A 23,305-nucleotide genomic window follows, 5' to 3' on the forward strand; every position below is an offset into this window, starting at 1 on the left:
AAAAATCTTATTGGACAAAGAATATGAAGAAGAAGTGTGATTGGACAAGCAAAATTGGAGCAAGGCGTGATATATATAACGCCAAACACCAAAATTTAAAAAAAAAGCCCCGGGGGGCTGATTTGGGGCAAAAAAACGCCCACTTTTTCTTTACCACTACGCATGGTCTAAGATCCCACATAAGCATTTATGAAAAAAAAAATAATCACTACAAAAACCGCATAGACCATAAAGAAAGAAACGCTTAGCAAGTACCCCAATGCTCAGACCTAATGAATCTACTCTTAAAAGTCCTTAACCTTAATCCTACGTTTCTGTAAACCCCTATCTTGGACCACGTCCTCATAGATGTGTAACTCTACCAAATGTTTTATATTTTTATCATTATCTTTTCTTTCTCATTCACTCATAACCGTTTTAAAAAAATACTAAAAAAACATAAAAGATGAAAAATATCTCCTCTAAATTTTTTAAAATATAAAGGTTACATCCTCAATAATATGAAGAATCCATTATGAATGCTCTTTCACCCCGGCAATCGCTTTTCATAAAATAAAAACATGTGTAGAGATCCTATGTCACCACTCACCTTCTATTTCATAACCCATGTCCAAACGCACCCTTAACATTGTACGACCCTGTCCTGTTCTCTCTCTCTCTAGCAGCACTGATTGCTTAGCTAACCACCGATTTTCACACATAAATCCGTCACACAAGACTCCATTCAAACCACTTACATCCAAATTCCACCAATATTTCATCATCCACATATAAATCGGCCATGAATTCCTTCACAATTTACCCCTAAAAAGGTATACATGCACATCTATCTCTATATTCTTCTCAATTTAGGTTTTAGTTTATCTCTGTTCTTGAAATTAGCGTCTAGTTATTCTCAATTTAGGTTTTAGTTATAGCGCAAGGGTTTAGGGTTTAATTATGAAGAAACCGGCTTATGTTGATTACTAATTTGTGGATAGTTAAACAAATACAGGATTAACATAACCACAATAGAGGAAAAGAGATGGCGGATTTGGATCAGTTATTAGCGAAAAAAGTTGCTGATCGATACTTAAAGCGTGAGGTTCTTGGAGAAGGTACTTATGGAGTTGTGTACAAGGCCATTGATACTAAGGTATTCTTATACAGTTATACTGTAGCGTATACCAGTATATATAATTGTTATGATTTGTATGTGGTTGTTGTGTTCGGTGTGTAATGTAAAATTAGGGTTTCTGTGAGTAATGTGTCCCGCTTTTTTCTTTTTAGGTATTTGGGATTTGTTTTTAAATAGATTTTGGTTACAGCCATATTAAGTTAATGAGCTTGTTGCAAATAGCTTATTTTACCTCCTCCGTGATCTCCTCGCAACCTCACATCTAGGGATGAGCATTTGGTAAATTGGTACCGGGTGCTGGTACCGGTACCGTACCGAGCCATTTTTGGTTCAAATTCGGTACCCACTTTTTTGCGTTTTTCAGGATTAGTACTTTTGGTTCAGTATGGTATTGGTTGATTTATCTTTGAATACCGTACCAGCCGCTTTCGGTACTGGTACCCAGTTTTGGCGTTTTTCGTGATCAATACTTTCGGTACCAAGCTCATCCCTACTCACCTCCATCCCTGAACCTATGTTATACCCATCCCTGGTTCCCACCCTTTTTCATATTATTTTAAAATAAAATAAAGAGGTGAGAGAAGAGAGAGAGAGAGAGAGAGAGAGAGAGAAGAAAAAAATAGAGACGGGATGGACGGCGGCGCGGCCACGGCTGCCCCAGAATTGAACAGGGAAGGGGGAGGCTCACGGTGTTTCCTGCTCCCCCAACCCTCCACATCAGCTCCCTTGGGGTGCCCCGTTTCATCATAACACCGGGCCTAAGGGTGAACTTGTATTTTTCAATCCACCAAGGATAATCAGTTTAAACAAGCAATTTCAAACTGCTTATTGAAAATAGCTTATATTTATCCTAAACGAAGTAGGTAAATAATATATACACTTTTCTTCATCCAAACGCTCAAAAATGTTTGTTTGCTTTTAAAAAGCACAGTAAGAAGATAAGCCCTTGAATTAAGCATTCTCATATGTTTTTCTTATTAAGGAATGGTACACTGTAGTTAAAGCAAAAAAATGTTGTATATCAGTTGAATGTAAACTCATTATGTCTAATATATATAAAGTATAAAGAGACAGAGTAAAGTAACTTCAATGATGATTGATGATGTTTTTCTTGTACACTTTTAATCTTTTGTTATACGGTGGCGGTATTGGATTTTTTATGATATACGTATAAATATTGATGCTATTTTGGTTTCCACTTACCATTTTACTGATATAAGGGTGTTTAAATTTCAGATTGTTTAACAAAACATATTGTTGAGGTTTACTGTAATAATACATATGCGGTACTAATGTATTATATTAACTATTGTTTTCTGGAACAGACAGGACAAACTGTTGCAATAAAGAAAATTCGTCTCGGGAAGCAGAAGGAGGGGGTGAATTTTACCGCTCTTAGAGAAATAAAGTTACTGAAAGAGCTTAAAGACCCAAATATAATAGAGCTGATTGATGCTTTTCCTCATAAAGGGAATTTGCATCTTGTTTTTGAGTTTATGGAGACTGATCTCGAAGCTGTTATTCGCGATAGAAACATTGTTCTTTCACCCACTGATATAAAGTCGTACCTGCAAATGACATTAAAAGGACTTGCCTTCTGTCACAAGAAATGGGTTTTACATAGGTAAAATTTAATTTAATTTTGTAACCAAAACAAGCATCACAGTTGGAAAATTCTGAAAATATGTATTTGTAAAACATTACATTTGTAACCATCGTACTTGATTTCATATGTAAAACTAGCTTTTAGTTTCGTATATATACTTCTAAATTATATAGTATCATATCTACCCATTAGAAATACTAAAAGTATCATATTTACCCTTTCATCGTAGATAATATAAAATCACTTACTTATATCAGTCCACCGGATATTCATATAAAAGCAGGATTCTTATGTTCTTACTATGAATCATCTTGGTGCGTAGTGTTCTATTCGTTTATTCATTCAAACTTGTTTTATTTACTATGGGACGGATAAATATGAATGATTTTTGTATTTTGAAAGTGTGTGTGTATATATATATAGATGTATGAGATTATGAAATTCAGAATGATGTATATAAAATTTTGAACTTTCAGAGCTTAAACCAACTACTGTTGCGCTTAATATTTGGGATTTTCTTCCCTGGTAATCTGAACTGATATGTTTTAATATGGCACGATGTTACAAATATAAGATGCTTCTTCTTGCTGCTTACATTATTTATTTGTATTCTTATTTGCTTGAATTTTTTCTTGTCAGGGATATGAAACCGAATAATCTTTTGATAGGACCTCGCGGGCAATTAAAACTTGCGGATTTTGGGCTGGCAAGAATATTTGGTAGTCCTGACCGAAGGTTTACTCACCAGGTAATCTTTTTATTCAGTTTCTAGTTGCTGGATGTTATAAGCAGTCTTTTTGACACAATGTTTGATATCAAGCTTGACATCTGGTAAATTAGTCTAATACATTTATGTTACCTGAAGTCCTCATATAATTGTTTGATCGACTGTGAGGGTAGTATCTTGTAACATTTGCTTTCTTGCAATCAAGTAACATCGTTTCTTTCCAAAGTTTATTCTGGTGATTGTTGAATTCAAAAAGAAATGCTATGAGCCTATGATGTATGCATATTACTGCTTTCGGAATTTGCGTCACCATGAAACTGGTCTTGTGTTCGGTTGGTGGTTTCATATAACCCAACGTGAAGACGACTCGATTACTTAATCGTGTGGAAAGTTGAACCTTAACTAGACATGTACAAAAATACCGGTTCGAAAAAATAAACCCGATCCAGTTTGAAAAAGAAAACGGTTTTTGAAAAACCGGCTTCAACCCGACTCGGCCTGACAGTTTGGATACCAGTTCGTATTCTTGATCTTTGAAACGGGTTTATAAACCGAACCGGTTGTAAAATAACTGGTTTAAACCGGTTTTTTTGTCCCAAACCGGTTTATAATCCGGACCGAATTGGTTTAATAGGTTTGGGGTTTGATCCTTTCGGTCTTATACCCGAACCGGTTTGAAAAAAAACCCGGTTTGTTTACCACTCTAAAGACCGGTTTGGTTTGTAAAAAAACGATTTGTACACCTCTAACCTTAACCCAGACACATGTAACCTGGTTATCTAAACGGTCAAATGGGTTGGCAGGTTAAGTAGGGTGTAAACGGGTTGGCATGTGATAATTTGTAGTTTTTCAGTCTGTTGTTTCTCATTTAATGATGTAATTTTGAACACCATTTGGCCTCAATTTTATATGTTCAGGTTTTTGCTCGATGGTATAGAGCACCCGAGCTATTATTTGGTGCAAAACAGTACGGTCCCGGGGTTGATGTTTGGGCTGCAGCTTGTATATTTGCAGAGCTTCTTTTACGCCGCCCTTTTCTGCAGGTAAGTTCATGTTGTCTGCATTGTGTTATACCCTCACTTAAACTTGCATCATTTTTGTAAAAGATTTTTAATTTCATATATATTTTTTAAAAGTTCAAAATTTCATGTATCTATTCTTGCATATTTCATTATATAACATATTTACCCTTTCAAAACACTAGAAAAATACTAATATCATATTTGATCCACTGCCATGATAAATAAAATATAATCAGTTATAATAGCTAGAATAGTCTGCTTCACTGAATAAACAAATCTAAAACAAGACTGTAAATCATCTTAGCACATAATGGTCTCTTCATTTTTTCAATGAAACCTTGTAAATAGCTGATCCATTTCTATTTACTATAAAATGCGTAAATATGATATTTTGGTGTTTCAAAAAGGTAAGCATTTAATTATATTATTTAGAGTAAAATGCCATTTTCGTCCTAAGGTTTGGCCAGTTTTGCGACTTTCGTCCAAAGGTTTGTTTTTCCGCATCTGGATCCAAAACGTTTGAAATCTTGTCAATTTCATCCGGCTCATTAACTCCATCCATTTTTCTTCGTTAATTCAGGGGTATTTTCGTCTTTTTTGTTAAACTCAAAGGCCAATCCAGTCTTTTTCAGGGGTATTAGGTCTTTTTCAGTGGCGGATCCAGCCAGTTTTTTCACTGGGTTCCTTTTTCCAAATCATACAAGGTTTACACTACAAAAAACGTTTTTTTTCCAAATCATACAAGGTTTACACTACAAAAAAACACTTTTTTTCAAATCGACTGGGTTCCTGTGAACCCGTAAATAGCCTCTAAATCCGCCCCTGGTCTTTTTACATAAAGTGAAAAAGACCGAATTGCCCTTTAAGTTGGCAAAAAAGGTGGAAATACCCCTAACTTTACGAAGGAAAATGGATGGAGTTAACGAGCTGGATGAAAATGACAGGATTTTTAAACCTTTTGGATCCAGATTCGGAAAATCAAACCTTTGGACGAAAGTCGCAAAACTGGCCAAACCTCAGAGGGACGAAAATGGCATTTTACTCTATTATTCAAAAGGATATGTTTGAAGAACTTTTAGAAGGATATATATCATCTCTAAATTTTATGCATTTGCAATACAACTCATGTGACTCCCCAATCTTCATAGAACATCTATGGTTATAATTAATTAGTCATCTGTGACATCAATTAAAGCAAGTTTTATATGGCTTGTTTTCTGTTATTGAAAACATAGGGTAGCAGTGACATCGATCAATTGGGGAAAATCTTTGCTGCATTTGGGACTCCAAAAGAAACTCAATGGTCAGATATGAAATATCTCCCTGATTATGTCGAGTACCAGTTTGTCCCCGGGCAACCGCTTAAAACATTGTTTCCAATGGCTAATGATGACGCGTTGGATCTGTTATCCAAGATGTTTTCATACGATCCAAAGGCTAGAATTTCAGCACAACAGGCATTAGAGCATAGGTAATTTGTTGATTGCTAGTAGGGGTGTGCACGGTTCGGTTCGTTTTTATGGTAAAACCGAAACCGGTTTTTGAAAACCGTTCGGTTTCAGTTTTAGCAACGGCTCGGTTCGGTTTTTTCGGTTTTTGAAACAAATTTACGTAAGATTCAAAGATAAAAAGTATAATCCAAGGTTTAAGAGTCTTTCTTAGATGTTTACATTTAAGTTATTATATTTTAACCTTTTTAATTAATATTGTTACTATAAACCTAACATTCTAATATATTTTTATTATTCTCCAAAGTTTTTATTAAGACATTTTCTTTTATAATACTTTGAAAATCATTTATTTTTTATGTTAAATTTTGTTATTTCTTGTAGGAAATGGAATAATCATTTCAAAGATAAATAAAGTAATGTGTTTATTATAAATATTTAACATTCAAGAATAAATTTCAAAGATAAATTTCAAAGAATAAATTAATAATTCCTAAGCAGTATATAACAAACATTAAAAAATGATTTTTAGGGTATTCGGTTTAGTTTTTTTTTTTCCGGTTTTCATAAAATGCAAAACTGTAACCGTTCAGTAAAATTTCGGTTCGGTTTTTTCCGTTTTTTTTTGTGCGGTTCGGTTAAATCGTTTTTTTTTTTCGGTTTTCTGCTCACCCTTAATTGCTAGTTTAAATATTGTAAAACTTGGGGGATTAAACATGTAAATTTGATTTTGTGGCAGGTACTTCTCATCTGGACCGCCACCTACTGAACCAGCATCGCTTCCGAGACCGCCACCAAAAAGGGAGTCTGTAGATTCAAAGCCTTCAGATTTTGGTCCAACTGTGCTATCACCTACAAGAAAGTCGAAAAGAGTGGTGTCGCACCCTGAAGGATATGTTGAGAAGGTTGATGACCATGGCGTTGGTAATGAACGAAGTGGGCCCGTCCCAATGTCGCTAGATTTTTCGGTCTTTGAAGCAAGGCCTCCAGCTAGACCAACAATTAACAGGTACATAGCATCTGCGTTATTAAGTTTATTTTATTTTGATATATATATATAGGGTAAGGATAGTGTAAAAAGGGCCTAAAGTGTGAGAAGTGTAAGAAGTGTATGATAACACTATATATAATACTATATAACACCATGTAAACACCGTATAACAATATGTAACACCATATAATACCATATAACACTATGTAACATTATATATCATTATATAACAAATATAACACTATAGGTTGTCTGATAGCATGTCTATGATAGATGTATAGTGTTATATTTGTTATATAATGATATATAGTGTAACATAGTGTTATATGGTATTATATGTTGTTACATATTGTTATACGGTGTTTATATGGTGTTATATAGTATTATATATAGTGTTATAATACACTTCTTACACTTCTCACACTTTGAGCACTTTTTACAGGATCCTCTACCTATATATATATATATATATTTTACATGTTACTTGAGCAAGTTGACTCATAGTTGTTAATAGCGCTCATAGCAAGCCCTATAGCGAATCTCTCATTCATTGCTATCTGATTTTGGCGCCTCCATAGCAAGTAAATTGCGGATATACGTATACAATAGCTGGATTTTTAGGTTTTTTTTTCTTAAATATACGTATAGAAACACCGTATTTGGATATAATATACATAATAAAATATTTCTAAAATTTTCTAGTGTATCACTAAACATAAAATAGCGCCCGCTATTTCATCGCTATTGCGACGTAGCGTATGGGTTGCTTGTCGCTATCGTCTGCTATTTGTCTATTAATAACTAACTAGACAGTTTTACTTAGACTTGCAAGTTTACGTGAATAATTGAGGTATTCTGTACAAAGGAACTAAAGAGTTATTGTTTGTTATGCTGGATTTGAAACAATATTGATTCTAGGATAAATTGATCTTCATTCATTGTCAGTTAATTTTTTTTTATCTTGTATGTTTCATTCCAATCACCAGGACAAATTACATAAGGATAGCAGTTAGACGAACAACAAACTGCGCCGCCATCCCCTTCTGAATAGAAAACCCTAATCTACTAAAAACAAAGCCTCGCCCCTTAGTTAAATTAATTAATAGTTTGGGGTTATTGACTTCTTACCATCTTTACATATTTAAGGACAAATAAATGTCAAGAAAAATCTTGTATCTATGAAATGACCTCTCTTTACTTTTCTCTGTCTCTTCATCTTTACACACACATACTCCTATTTAAGTATTGTATTTAATATAGCAACTTTGATATTTTTGCATCACATTTTCCATGAAATCTTTCATATGTCGTTTTTAAAATGCAATATATTTTATATGGCAGGAGTATTGTTTGCTATTAATGTTATTTCTTATTGTGAACATTTATTTTGAGTACTAGACAAGTGGATTTTGCTAAACATATCCCTTAGGTTATTAGGTAACTTCCATGCTTAACTTATCGTACTCTAACCATCATTTTACAACAACCCAAAACCGCTTACCACCCCGGGTGGTCCACCCGTGCTTAAACTATTGTACTTCAACCACCAAAACCACTCTTAAAGGTTGCCCAAAGGGCTATGTATAACATTTTCTTTAATAAAATTATAACATAATCCGGTTTCAAACAAAATAGCAACAATATTGCTCTTTTGGATTGTTACAAAAAGATCACATCATTTTTCCGCAACTTTTGGATTAAAGTTATTTTCTTTGTTCGCTATTAATTATTATGATGCTATCACTTCTATCTTCGTCCACACGTTTCTTTTTTATTCTTACCACAAGTTGGCACTAATTCGTGATTAGCCATGCTTCATGATCGGCCCAACACATACATATTTTTTTTATTACCTCTCACCTCATGAGTCAATGAGGTTCTCTTTAAGGAGAGAACACTATTAATGCTTATGGAAATCTTGGTGGTTACGGAACATGAGTCAATGAGGTTGCTTTAAGGAGGGAACACTATTAATGCTTATGGAAATCTTGGTGGTTATGGAAACCATGGACACATGTTTTAAGCCATGATATATTGAGACATAATTGAATCACAAATTAGGCAAGTATAATGATATAGAATAGCCTATATTTGGCATTCAAACCTTCCGGAGGGCAGCACAGTGGTAAGCGTATCAATCCCCTCTAGCAGAGGTCATAGGTTCGAATCCCGCTTCCACTGGTTTTTAGCCTTTAACCCCTTTTAATGCCACTTGCCCAGCGCAAGTTACGTTCTATTTTACCTAATTCTATTGGTTAAGAGGTAATGGCAGGGTCCCGTTAGTTTTCCGGTAAGGGGTTCTCACAGCTACTAAAATAAGGAAATTTAATGTTCAGATTAGAATATTAGATCATACTTTGGCACATATGGGCATTGCAATTTACAACCATTTTAGTTACTGAAAATCGAACCTGCTCGTACATTTATGAACAACTGTCGCTTCGATTTTGCAAAAGTTAATATTTACATGAATGTTTCTTGTTATGAATATCATTTATTCACATGAATTTTTCCATGCAGTGCTGACAGAACTCATCTGAAAAGAAAACTAGACCTTGAGTTCCTAATCCCTGAAGAAGATGAAGATTGATGAAATCTCGATAGGAAGATTATTTAATCGATAACATATATTCTTGTTGAACATTCGATTTTTTGTTTTTTAAGATTGAGCTGAGTGAGTCGGTTTATGTTGTAGCAGAGAGAGGCTTGGGTTTTGGTAAGAATGCAGCAGTAGAACAGTAACATGATTATTTTGTGCTCGAGAACTATGGGATATGTTTAATTTGTGTTGCTCAATTGTAAAAACATCAAAGAAGTCGGTCCAAAGTTATACAATATGGTTTGTATGCAGTGTGCTATACCAGTTTTGATCTAACTTGGCGTGTACAAAATCTGCTTTTTTTCCTTCCATTTTTCATATTAATCACTATGATTATAAAATATATTTATATAATTAAATTATTATTTATATCAAGCAATGACAAAGTGACAATGAACTAACAATTAATACCCATATAATGCCATACATGAAGCCTAAAAAAAAGAAATCAGGTGTTGACTTAGATTCTTAAAAAACAATCGTATATATTTCATTTCAAAACAATCGTAAATATTCATTGGGTGATCCCTTGCTCTCACGTTCGAGTGTTTGCTCGTTGTTTAGGCTGGTGAGTGAGATTTCTACTCATTACAGTCACCTACGGGCTTGTTCACACTTCGATAGTACTAGGGCCCTTTACAGTGAAGGTAATACGAGATAAATAAGGCGTGACAACTAACAAGGTGATCTACATTATAACTCTGATATGATAAACCTAAAAAAGATACATAAGGCGTGACAACTAACAAGGTGATCTACGTTATAACTGCGATATGGTAAGCCTAAAAGAGAGAAGTGATGGTATTTTAAAGTTGTTTTAGATTTTGAGCATGATTGAAACGTTATTTTTGTGATAATTGTTGCGTAATTTTTTTAATTATAAAGTTTTTGATCCATCTAGTTACCCAACTAAGAAGAATAAATAGTTTATGAATCCTTCATAATTTTCATGTAAGATATCTGAGATAGTATATAATTTGATCTATAGTTTAACCTATATTTTGTTTATTAATCATAATAAATCTATTTTTATTTTTTATTTTGGGAGGTTAATTTAATTTTGAAAAAAATAAGTATATGTTAATATGGGTTAACACCAACGTATACCTTAGCATGGAAGGGAGCTAAACACCGAAACATGGGCTTATACCTTAGTATGGAAGTAGGGGTGTAAATAAGCCCAGAGGCTCGAGAACTACTCGTGATCGACTCGGTTAAAAGCTCGAACGAGTCAAGCCTTAACGAGTCTGAGCCCGAGCTCGAGCCTGAAATAGAGCTCGTTTAGTTATCGAGCCTGAGCTCGAGCCTGAAATACAAAGCTCGTTTAGGCTCGCGAGCCCAAACGAGCCTAAATTTTTTTTTTAGTTTTTTATATATATAATATAATAATGATGATAATAACATTGGTGAGCCGAGCTCGAGCCGAGTCGAGCCAAGATCGAGCTTTGGGTTTTACTCGCGATCCGAGCTCGAGCTCAGAGAAGTAGGCTCGAACCGAGCCGAGCTCAAGCTCGAGCTTCATAAAAACATAACGAGCCGAGCTTGAGCCTAGTCGGGTTCGGGCTCAGCTCGGCTCGTTTACACCCCTACATAGAAGGGAGCAAAACACCGAAATGTGGGCGTCGGTGCATTAACAAGCATGAAGAAACTAGTGTAGTTGGGATGGTGATGGTTTTAAGAAAAAAGGGCACCAAGAGGCATAAAACTTTTAGTGATTTAGTTAGTAAAAGTCTTACCGCCTACAGTCATAAACACTTTTTTCACTTTATAGCAATGTTTTAAAAACCGATTCAAACCGGCCGGTATCACCGGTTGAACTCGCTACCGGAGACATCGCCGGTACAAAAGAGCGCGGTCTAATTAGGGTACCAGTTTAGTTTTCGAACCACCGGAAAATTTGGTAATACCGGTGCATACAGATGAACTGGTTTCTACGCATGTTCGGTTTTGAGTTTTAAACTTACATACTTTTAGTACGCCATGATTATTTGTAACTAAAACTTTTTATTTTACATTGTATTAAACGAAAACAATTATATTCTTGTTGATGAAGATGACGATAGGCGAGGGCTGCAAACGAACTGAACATTCAACGAACACTTCGTGAACTGTTCGGCGGGAAGTTCGTTTACAGTGACGGACTGATGTGTGTAAAATGCAACATATAAATCACATCAATTAAGGCATAAAACTAACCCTTTTTAAGTACTAATGTTGGAAAAAGAGTGTTTTTGTCTTCCTTTTGTATTTTCAGGATGAAATGAGCTCAAAATCACAAAAGAAGCAAAAAGACAACTAATTCTAGCATAAATACAAGAAAAGGAATAAAAGTAGACTGCCCGGATCCTCAACGGCACCTCCCAAGGCAAAGAAGAGAAAACAGAAGACTGAACACGCCCCGTGTCCAGCGGACACGGGGCCGTGCCCAGGAAGCAGCAGAAAAGACAAACCAGTAGAAGCTTCCATTGCCCACCACGGGGCCGTGTCCAGCGGGCACGGGGGCGTGGTGAAAGTACAGCAGGCGCATTAATTGTAATTGCGAATTACAATTAATGAAGAAAGAGAATGTCAGACGGGCACGGGGGCGTGTCCAGCGGACACGGGGCCGTGCCCAGCCTTCTGTTCAGCCTATAAATAGGGGAGCTTGGTTTCATTCCACTTCATCCCTTAGCACACCACCTCTCTCACACTTCATCCACCACCCACCACCACCATAACACCATCATCCACCACCATCATCCATTGTCCATCATAGAGTGTGTGAGTCGTCTCGGGATCCAAGATTGATCGTAAGAGTTCTTGACAATCAAGGCCATGTTTGCCTAAGTCTCTTACATCACTTGGTGAAGACAAGTGTTTAGTATAATACTTTTTATTTTTAATCTTTTGCACTTTTTATTTGGTTTTGTATTAATGACTTTAATAACTAGTTACTTATGTTGAAGGTGATCTTTCCTTATCGTTTGTCCGTGGTGTCTTGGCGTTATTTTACTGTCTATATAAAATAAAAGATTTTCACCATTCATATCTCCACGGTCTATATGGAGGTATGTTGGCTACCTGGTCGGGGGTTAAGGGAACGGTTTGGTAAGGGTCTTGCCCTTGTTCAGCGTTTAGAGGTCCTGCTTGGGACCTGGGTCAAATTTAGTAGGATCTCCTTCAATACCCATAGGTATTGGATGGCGGGGATCCAAACTCTTTGACCCCCTCATAAGTTAACTACTATTAATACTATATCCCGGCTATTTAAGACTGTATCCCTGCTGACTCAGACTACTTAGCCGAGGGTAACGTCACCGCCAAAAGCGGGGCCTACCACAATTTGCATTAATAACTTAATTCATTATCTTCCAATAATCCGACCCTTTAGGATTGTATCCTTGCTGACTCAAACTACTGGGTTGAGGGTGACGTCGCCTTCAAAAGAGGGGCCTACTACAATAACTAAGATAATCTCTTAAACAAGTGCAAAAGTGCGAAAATAATCAAAGGTTATACTAATACACGTGTCGAATCCAAGTGATTCATCTTGTCTATCTGTTTTTATTTTATTTTATTTTTCAGCATTTAGTTAGTTTTTATTTTTCTTAGTTTAAAACATTTTTCTCACTTTTTGATTTGATTAGACGTTGAGGATAAACTGGTATTAAAAGCTCTTGTGTCCTTGGACGACCTCGGTATCTTACCAACACTATACTACGTCCACGATGGGTGCACTTGCCCATATGTGTGTTTAGTGTTAGTGAATATCGTGTTTTATAAATTTAAAACTTGGCTAAAAGTGTAAAAAAGGGGCTTAAATATACATCAAAATTATAACACACTTCACGCACATCACGGACTTAGTAATTTTTTTCATAGAGACGAAGATTTTTAGCAGTCGATTGTCTATGCTAAATATTAAATAAGAATTTGGTCCGGTTGAGGTTGGGTAGGGTCACTTACAAAAGATATAATCAAATTTAGTCAAATATAATTCAAAATCCACAATAGAAATACAATATACACACATTTGTTTTTTATGAATATTTATTTTTTAAGACCTAACCATTACATTTAGAGGCAAACTAGAAAGTTTTAATCAAAGAGTAGAAATATATCTTTTTATATTTGCTAGTTAGAATTAGTTACCTTTTTACAAACAATTTGTTCTTCTTATAATCCTAATTCTTGTTTATAGTTTTTATTATTACTTTAGCTGATATTTAATGACTTTAATAAATAAAGACATTTAGTTTGAGCTTCTCTTTTTGCCTCGCTTGCAGTGTACACATATAATGTATATATGTGTGGGCGTTCGGAGGCAAAAGTGAAATGGTACTAACTTTAACGTTATTTTACTAATTTCGTGAAATAACGTTAAAAGAGGCGGATGGTTAATCATGCATCATGTGTTGACGTTGATAGCTGAAAGACACGGGGGTACATGCACCAATCAGTCTCTGTCCCGATTATTTGAGTGTAATGTGTCTTAGGTCCAAGGTTTGATACAAAACTACAATCGAGCCGAGGGTCTCACTGGAAGCAACTTCTCTATTCCTACAGGGTAAAGGTAAGACTGTCTACATCTACCCTCCTCAGACTCTACCATAGCTTTGCTATTGGTGGGATTTAGTAAGTATGATGATGAGTTTGAGTTTCTCTTTATTAATTATTGAGCATCACTTTGAAAAGAAATGTTATAAAGAATATACGTATATAAGAAAGAAATGTTATAAAGAATATAAGTAGATAAGTAAATGATAACTTCCTTTTCCCGTCAACAACAATAAGAGAAGACGAACTCCAATATATTGATTTAAGCAGCTTTGCCCTCTTTCTATTCTTTATTGGCATCATTTTCCACTCCTCATTCAACATCAGGAAATTTTGTATAGTAATAATAGACACGTTACCAATCAGAATCCTATAAATAAATAAAGTGGATTCTCTACCTAGAATTGATTTAATACTTCAGTAGACTCATTTCATGCCTTTATCAAATTCATAAGAAGAGCTCATTTTCTTCTTTGCTATTACCTTGAAGTGAGTATTCCCTAGCTATTCATTGTACAGTCGATATATGCTTTCCCTAAGAAAGAGAAGGAGTGCTGCAAGCGAAGTAGGGACGCAGGAGAAGGATAAGCGAATGAAAATTGACAAGAGACATACATGTCTCACTCTTTGTGGGTTGGAACAAACTTTTTTAGTGAATATGTTTGATTACCAAAATACCCTTATTATAAATAATTTTAATTTATAGAGTAAACTGCCATTTTGGTCCCTGAGTTTTGGTCAGTTTTGACACTTTAGTCCAAATCTCAAACTTTTTGCATTTGGGTTCCTGTGGTTTCAATTTTGTTGCCATTTTGGTCCAAAAACAAAGTCAGTTCAGATTTCTAAAAAAACCTGGTTTTTGTCCTTTTCTGAAGGACATTTTGGTTTAAGCATTAATATATATACAAATAAAATAAATAAAAGATTATAACAAAATCTCAAACACCCCTAAAACTCTGCACACTCTCTCTCTCTAAACACCCCCTTTCTCTATCTTCTCTCTCTCTCTCCTCTCACCTCATTTCAATCCCCGATTCATTATCATCATCTTCAAAATCTATCCCTAACCCACCATTATATATCCACAAACTAACCCTTTCCTTTAAACCCTATCACCTCATTTCAATCTCTCTCTAATCAACAATTCTTGTATCATCATTGAACATCATCATCATGGAAATTACAGAGCTCAATCTCATCGGTGACCAGATCCGTTTCAACAAAACAAACCTCTTCATCCACCAGATCCGTTTCAGATTCTTATCCTCTTTTCAAACCCAACCAGGAACATCACCAAAAAAGAACTCGACAACCGATTCAACCTCTCTGCATCTGGAACATCCGCCAAAAGAAAGACTTCTTGAAGGAAAACTCCAGCCGGATCTGTTTGAAATAGTACCGGACTTCTTATCTGTTGTCTTCGCTAACGCACCGGTGGCCGTATGGCGTCTGAAGGAAAACTCCGGTCAGGTGGTGGCAGTAACCGGTGGTGGTGATCTCTAGGTTAGAGAAAGAAGAGAATGTAGGTTAGAGAGTGGTGGTGGTGGTGCTCGAGTGTTGGTGGTGGTAACTGGGTTTGTTGGTGGTGGTCGAGTTCTTTTTGGGTGGTGTGAGAGAGAGAGAGAGATAAAGAGAAGAGAAAGGGGGTGTTTAGAGAGAGAGAGAGAGAGTAGAGTTTTAGGGGTGTTTGGGATTTTGTTACAATTTTTTATTTTATTTTATTTGTATATATATATATTAATTCTTAATGACCAAAATGCCTTTCAGAAAAAGACAAAAAATCAGGTTTATTTTTTAGAAATCTGAAGTGATTTTGTTTTTGGACCAAAATGGCAACAAAATTGAAACCACAGGGACCCAGATGCAAAAAGTTTGAGATTTGGACTAAAGCGGCAAAATTGACCAAACCTCAGGGGCCAAAATGGCAGTGTACTCTAATTTATATAATAAACCTACTCATCTTCCTCAACCCCTCACGTCTTAACTATCTTCAGATGAGCCCTGTTTACACCTTTTCTTTTCCTTTAGCTTAGCCACACTTTGCTTTACCCATTCTTTTATTAGCAATTAGCAATTTTATGGGGGGCGGAGTCAAAGTTTCATGGGGAGTGCTCTAGATTTATTAAAATTACAGTTTCAATGGTTTCCTTATGTGTTATTATTTATTTCTTCTCCTAATTCCTTTTTACTTCTTTCCTTTGAGGTTTGGTGTATTGGGCTGCTCCTTGCCTTCTTTGTCTCGGGCTTCCATGCTGCTGGGCTACTTCGTAGGGGGCTTATATTCGTTTGTGGTTTGCTGCTTGTTCTAGGGTTTGCCCCTTATTTAGGGCTGCTGGTTCTAGAGACCAGTGCACTCGATCTCATCATTTGTCTCATGCACCTCTTCTTGGCTGCTTATTGACGTGATGTCGTGGTCACAATCAAATTTAATCCCAAAAACAACTATATTAGCTAGCGGTAAGTGGGTATCGAACACAGGGAGTTTGTGGAATATGTGCTATCTCGATGTATGTCTAACTTCACTAAAGTAAACTAAATTGAAAGAAAAATAAATTTCAATGTTTGGGTTGATTGGTTTTAATTAACTAAATTAAACTAAATTAGATTACAAATCAAGGTTAAGTTTTGTAACAAGATAAGAGGATAGTGATCATCACGAGTTTCAGGTTTTAAGGGACAACTAACGTTCATGTTCAACTAGAAAGAACCACATAGACATGGCTCATGTAAGATCAATTGTTTGTGATGAAAGGGAACTAAGTACTCGGATTCCTAGAACGCGAGGTTGTTACCCGATGACCAATCAACACATATCCAACCCTAATCCCTCCCATGATATCTCGATTGCCAACGACACCAAGAACGTATGGTTTAGAACTATGATCAAACATACATCAACAATTTACAAACAACCAATCAAACACCATAATAAACTAACAACACATGCACAATCTAATATTCCAGAAATTAAAAAACAAACATAATTGTCACAAATAAAACCTTACATCCGAGACGATCACCAAGCAAACCTAGCTGCTCATAGTGTTATGAACCATCATCACAATCGAACCTTTGTCCATTGGAATCAAAAACAAAGTCTTCATGTTTAGATCACTCAAGAACACCTTAGAACACCCCAAATTCGCCCCTTAGGAGTTACAAAACGAATGGGAATGATTAGATCATGAAAAGGCACCATAAATAACCTTAAATGAGGGAGTTACAAGTTTCACGCTGGCCTCCACCGTAAATTACGGTACCACCGTAAGTTACGGTGGCTTAAAATGGTTTACGGTGGAGTTAAACTGAGTTACGGCATCAATTTTTGTCAGAGTCTACCGTAAATTACGGTACCACCGTAAGTTACGGTAGGCTTCAGCAATCAATTTTTGTTTTCTTCGTAACTTTCTCGTTTCAACTCCGTTTTCTTCACCGTTTTCGCCTACGTTCTCGTAATTTCATCCTCTATCATGTTATCTTCTTAATTCTTCAATTCCAAAATTTTATTTTTTTCATTTATTCTCCGTCTTTCAATCTACAATCCAGTCGTGTCTATTCGAAGCTTTATTTCCATACTTTTAAGCTCTAAATATACCTGAAACACAAGCAACCGTAGTTATCTAACTCAAGACAATTACATGATCAAATGAGGGATTCACTCGTCTTTTAACACACTTAAGGGTTGTCCCATGGACCACCCGTCACATCCCCACACTTAACCGTTGCTTGCCCCAAGCAACCCATTACAAATCATTTTCAAAACAAGCGATCAATGTAAACCAAGCAAAAACAAACAATCCTTTTACTAACCCCCTTTTAACACCCAACCAATGCACCCCTCGCTATGTCTCTCATCTCGGCAACAAGTAAGCACTAGCAACTATGAGCTAGACACACAAAAGGCAAACGGGTGGTTCACAACTATAGGCTTGTACCTAAATCGGTCGTTCTCCTAACAAGTGCCAAACATGAATGCAAATCAAAGGGCTTTAAGGTTGTAACGTGGCTAGGTGTACGGGTAGGAAATGGAATATATATGTAGTAGCGAAGGACTTAACCCGGTCTTTTATTACACAATGAAACAAACAATAAACAAGACATAACTTCTATATACAAGACAACTCAACATCACTTTTTTTTTCTTTTTCATTGCTTTTTCACTTTTTTTTTCTTTTTTTTTTCATTGCTTTTTTTTCCAATCAAATATTCAACATAACACTATAACATATCTACACACTACTAAAACAACTACTAACACTATAAGACCGGGTTAAGTCGGGTAAATTTTTGGGAAACTAGCTAAGGGGTAACAAATGATCGGCTTTTAGGCACAAAATGGGCAACTAATTGTCCAAACCCCCGCCCCTCTCGCAACCATGCTCATATATATAATTAATGAGGTCCAACCCCCCAAATCCCACACTCGCACTCACCAAGACGAGGCTACCTAGTTGCCCTTATCCTTTTTACATTCACATTCAACTAAGGACTCAAACCGTATTAAGGCACAAGTTCTTATGCACCCCCACCCATTGCCACTCTCATCAAGACAAGTATTATTTATTTACATGTGTGGCTTCAACTCTCACCAAGAACAAAGGGTATTAAGGGTTGCCGGTGCATCATTTGGGGTTAATCCACGGTGTTCAAATTCTCACATTGTTTAGCTTGATTTAATAATTTTCAAAAACCTCAAAATTTCTCCCCATCCCCACACTTGGGATACATTGACCCCAATGTACGGTTTTGGGAAGATTTGATCGCTTAACTCTTTAACATCACCCAAAAGCTGTTCAACTCAAACCACAAATTTCTTTTTGGTTTTTTTTATATATATAACTAAAAACACCACCAACTTTCACAATCCATAAACACATCAAACACATTAAACACCACCCATCCGCCCAACCATAAACTTAAACATGAATATATACAAAGGTGCACAAAATGAGAACAAGACACAACCTGATTAGTAAATCAGCAGTGTTGGTAGTGATGCAGCTGCAGTAATCGGACCGGTTCATAAACATCTCTTGGATTCGCTGATATCTCAATGGGGATGTTGCCAAACATCCCCACACTTGAATAATTGCATCCACGAGGATTGAAACGTAATAACCTGCCAAAACACAAACACAACACCACAACAAAACCAAACAAAGCAAAACAAAACTAAACAAAACACAAATACAATACTCTACAACCTCGGGCTGCCTCCCGAGAGCGCTAAGTTTAAAGGTCTTCAGCCAGACCATACCTGATATGCGTTATGGTGGTCTTAATGCACACTTACCCGCAGCATTTCCAACAACTGCCCGGAAATTTACATGCCATCTCCATAGATTTGTCAGTATATTTGGCATGTTAAAGCTGCTCCTACGGGCTTTGCTAGTCCACTTCATGACATATACCTTAATGTCTGGTAGTTTCACCCTTCTTATCTTGTTCCTCGAACCCTCTTCCCCACACTTGTTAATTTGAATCATTGATATGGGAAGAGATTCGGTGCACATATCCATCCCATCAACCTGCTCTACCTCATAATCTGCACACATCATCTGATCTACAAGTGACTCTTCATCAGATAAAGGACTCATTGGTGTGGTATTATCCTCCACAACCTCCTCCTTCATGTGAGAATAATCTCTAATATCGTCAGGTAATGGTGAGAGGCGTTCTTCTATCTCTATCTTCAATTTTAAAGTATGACACTTAGAAACCAAGCAGCTGATTCGTTCTACATCGGACAGGTTGGGTGTTGCTAAATATTGCTCGAGTTTGGACAAAGTTACTTCCAATACAGCAAGCTCTTTTTCCTCCTCGGTCTCATAAACATAAACACCCTCGGGCTCGGAATATTCTTCGGGATGATATTGTCGATATCCCTGATACGGTCTATAGATGCGCGCTTCCATCATCTTTTTATTCCAATACTTCGGGTTTTCCGAATACACCGGGCACACATCATAATCATAAGTGTGATCGCGACCGCAACAAAAACATAGACCATCCATACTTGCCTCATAATAAACTTACTCGTCCCGCTCGTATCCATATGAATAATAGTCATCCTCCATTTCTGATTCATAATCGTCAACGTATGATGGAGGTGGAAGCTGTGAAACATAAGACACCGGTTTTCCATGTGCCCTCCTGTAGTGAGCCTCGTGGCAACCAATACATGGATGTCGTGAACCCCCGCACAATCTACACGTAAATAAGCTGAAATTTGTGTAATGCCCTGTCATCCTGCACAACACAACTCAACTACCAAGTGTAAATCATGAACATAAAAGAAATCTTTTTGGTTTTTTTTTTTATTTTTTTTTTCAAACTAACACACAAGATAACACACGTTGCGCACTACTCCCCGGCAACGGCGCCAAAATTTGACGTGATGTCGTGGTCACAATCAAATTTAATCCCAAAAACAACTATATTAGCTAGCGGTAAGTGGGTATCGAACACAGGGAGTTTGTGGAATATGTGCTATCTCGATGTATGTCTAACTTCACTAAAGTAAACTAAATTGAAAGAAAAATAAATTTCAATGTTTGGGTTGATTGGTTTTAATTAACTAAATTAAATTACAAATCAAGGTTAAGTTTTGTAACAAGATAAGAGGATAGTGATCATCCCGAGTTTCAGGTTTTAAGGGACAACTAACGTTCATGTTCAACTGGAAAGAACCACATAGACATGGCTCATGTAAGATCAATTGTTTGTGATGAAAGGGAACTAAGTACTCGGATTCCTAGAACGCGAGGTTGTTACCCGATGACCAATCAACACATATCCAACCCTAATCCCTCCCATGATATCTCGATTGCCAACGGCACCAAGAACGTATGGTTTAGAACTATGATCAAACATACATCAACAATTTACAAACAACCAATCAAACACCATAATAAACTAACAACACATGCACAGTCTAATATTCCAGAAATTAAAGAACAAACATAATTGTCACAAATAAAACCTTACATCCGAGACGATCACCAAGCAAACCTAGCCGCTCATAGTGTTATGAACCATCATCACAATCGAACCTTTGTCCATTGGAATCAAAAACAAAGTCTTCATGTTTAGATCACTCAAGAAAACCTTAGAACACCCCAAATTCGCCCCTTAGGAGTTACAAAACGAATAGGAATGATTAGATCATGAAAAGGCACCATAAACAACCTTAAATGAGGGAGTTACAAGTTTCACGCTGGCCTCCACCGTAAATTATGGTACCACCGTAAGTTACGGTGGCTTAAAATGGTTTACGGTGGAGTTAAACTGAGTTACGGCATCAATTTTTGTCAGAGTCTACCGTAAATTACGGTACCACCGTAAGTTACGGTAGGCTTCAGCAATCAATTTTTGTTTTCTTCGTAACTTTCTCATTTCAACTCCGTTTTCTTCACCGTTTTCGCCTACGTTCTCGTAATTTCATCCTCTATCATGTTATCTTCTTAATTCTTCAATTCCAAAATTTTATTTATTTCATTTATTCTCCGTCTTTCAATCTACAATCCAGTCGTGTCTATTCGAAGCTTTATTTCCATACTTTTAAGCTCTAAATATACCTGAAACACAAGCAACCGTAGTTATCTAATTCAAGACAATTACATGATCAAATGAGGGATTCACTCGTCTTTTAACACACTTAAGGGTTGTCCCATGGACCACCCGTCACTTATCTTTGGTTCCCTATCATTCACACGTTACATTCGTGAGTGCTGGGCTAGTTTGTATTAATCATCCTACTGGAGATCTTTTGATTCTTGTAAAACTGTGATGACTGGTTCATCTCTTTGATATAGTTGATTGTGTTATTCTTCCTGTTGGTTCTTTTGATCCGTGTTTCTAACATGGTATCAGAGCCCCGAGGTTAAGACGGTGCTATGGTGCTCTTCCTCTGCTCTATTTCCGGTCTCGCTGCTGTTCGTGAAAGTTGAACCCTAATTTCTAGGGTTTGGGGTTTTGTCTGTTTCCGATGCTTTTTATCTTCCTGGAGACGGATTTATCTTGAAGGTTGAAACCCTAGATTTTTGGGGGTTTTGTGTTACTCTCGGAGAAGGCTCTCGTTGGTCCCTCTTTAGGGCAAACCAACAGGTCCTGTGCCTTTTCTTGTCTTCTGATAAGAAGCTTGTAACCCTAAGTGAAGATTACAAGCCTGATTCGCTGAAGGTTTTGCACCCGCTGTGAGTTCGTTCCATCTTTTCTCTTTCCCTTTTTTCTTGCATCATTTTTACTGTTCGTGTCTAGGCATCTTGATACCGGGTTTTTAGGCAAGACCGGTTTGATATTGGGACACAGAGAGGGTACACTCTGTTGCATTTAGTTGGTCAGTCGTGTTGTGGCTCCCTGGATTACGTCTGCGGAGGCACCTTGAGTAACGAACCTCTGTTCGGACCTCTGTCCAGGCTTCGCCGGTCCTTTGTGATTTGCTAGTTGCGTTTTTATCTTCTTGGCTGCCTTTGTTTCCTGTGTTACTTTCTGTGTTTATCTGCCAAATATGCCTGATAAATCTGATTCATCTGTTACTTTGGTTAGTAAGCTTGATGCTAGTGATCCTCTTTATCTGCATGCTAGTGATTCCAATGGTCTTACTATTGTGAGTATTAAATTAAAAGGAACTGAAAATATCGTGGTTTGGTCAAATGCTATGAAGCTGGCTCTAATGGCTAAAAACAAACTAGGTTTTATTGATGGTACTTTTGTTAAATCTAAAACTGATGATGTTCTAGCTAGTCAATGGGACAGATGCAATTCAATTGTGTTAACATGGATTTTGAACTTTGTTTCTGAGGAATTATATGTTGGACAATTCTATTCTAGGCTTGCATGTGAAGTTTGGGATGATTTAAAAGATACTTATGACAAAGTTGATGGTTCTGTTGTGTTTAGTCTGTTTCAAAAAATCAACTCTGTGAGTCAAAATGGTGCTAGTGTCTCTGAGTACTATCATAAGTTAAACACAATGTGGAAACAATTTGATGCCATGCTTCAATTACCTGCTTGCACCTGCAATTCCTCTACTAAGTTTAATGAATTCAATCAATTAATCAAACTTATGCAGTTTTTAATGGGATTGGATGACATTTATCAACCTGTTAGAACCAATCTGTTGACAAGGGACCCTTTACCCACTATCAAATCTGCTTTCTCTATTATCTCTAGAGAAGAATCCCATAGGGGATCAAATAATGTTTCAAAAATTCCAAATGTTGGGTTTGTTGCTAGATCAAATAACTACAATGATAAT

General features: G+C 36.6%; 1 protein-coding gene across 2 annotated transcripts; it reads left to right on the plus strand.

The window, feature by feature from the left end:
- Positions 1-574: 574 nt before the first annotated feature.
- Positions 575-9,786, plus strand: LOC110884409 (cyclin-dependent kinase D-3). 2 transcript variants are annotated; one of them, XM_022132122.2, is made up of 8 exons: positions 575-812; positions 981-1,135; positions 2,443-2,741; positions 3,363-3,471; positions 4,368-4,493; positions 5,708-5,943; positions 6,660-6,929; positions 9,432-9,786. In XM_022132122.2, exons 2-8 carry the CDS (start codon positions 1,025-1,027, stop codon positions 9,499-9,501), a joined length of 1,221 nt encoding a protein of 406 aa, XP_021987814.1. In that variant the 5' UTR covers positions 575-812; positions 981-1,024; the 3' UTR covers positions 9,502-9,786. The 2 variants fall into 2 exon arrangements, with proteins under 2 accessions (XP_021987814.1, XP_021987813.1); XM_022132121.1 differs by having other exon boundaries at positions 576-812; positions 995-1,135.
- Positions 9,787-23,305: the final 13,519 nt, after the last annotated feature.

The sequence above is a fragment of the Helianthus annuus genome, chromosome 10 (genome assembly GCF_002127325.2).
Source record: "Helianthus annuus cultivar XRQ/B chromosome 10, HanXRQr2.0-SUNRISE, whole genome shotgun sequence".
Lineage (NCBI taxonomy): Eukaryota > Viridiplantae > Streptophyta > Magnoliopsida > Asterales > Asteraceae > Helianthus > Helianthus annuus.

Coding starts and splice junctions, on each gene's coding strand:
- LOC110884409 (XM_022132122.2), top strand. CDS start 1,025: ATGGCGGATTTGGATCAGTTATTAGCGAAAAAAGTTGCTGATCGATAC. Junction 3,472..4,367: donor ACCGAAGGTTTACTCACCAG/GTAATCTTTTTA, acceptor TTATATGTTCAG/GTTTTTGCTCGATGGTATAG. Junction 5,944..6,659: donor CAACAGGCATTAGAGCATAG/GTAATTTGTTGA, acceptor ATTTTGTGGCAG/GTACTTCTCATCTGGACCGC.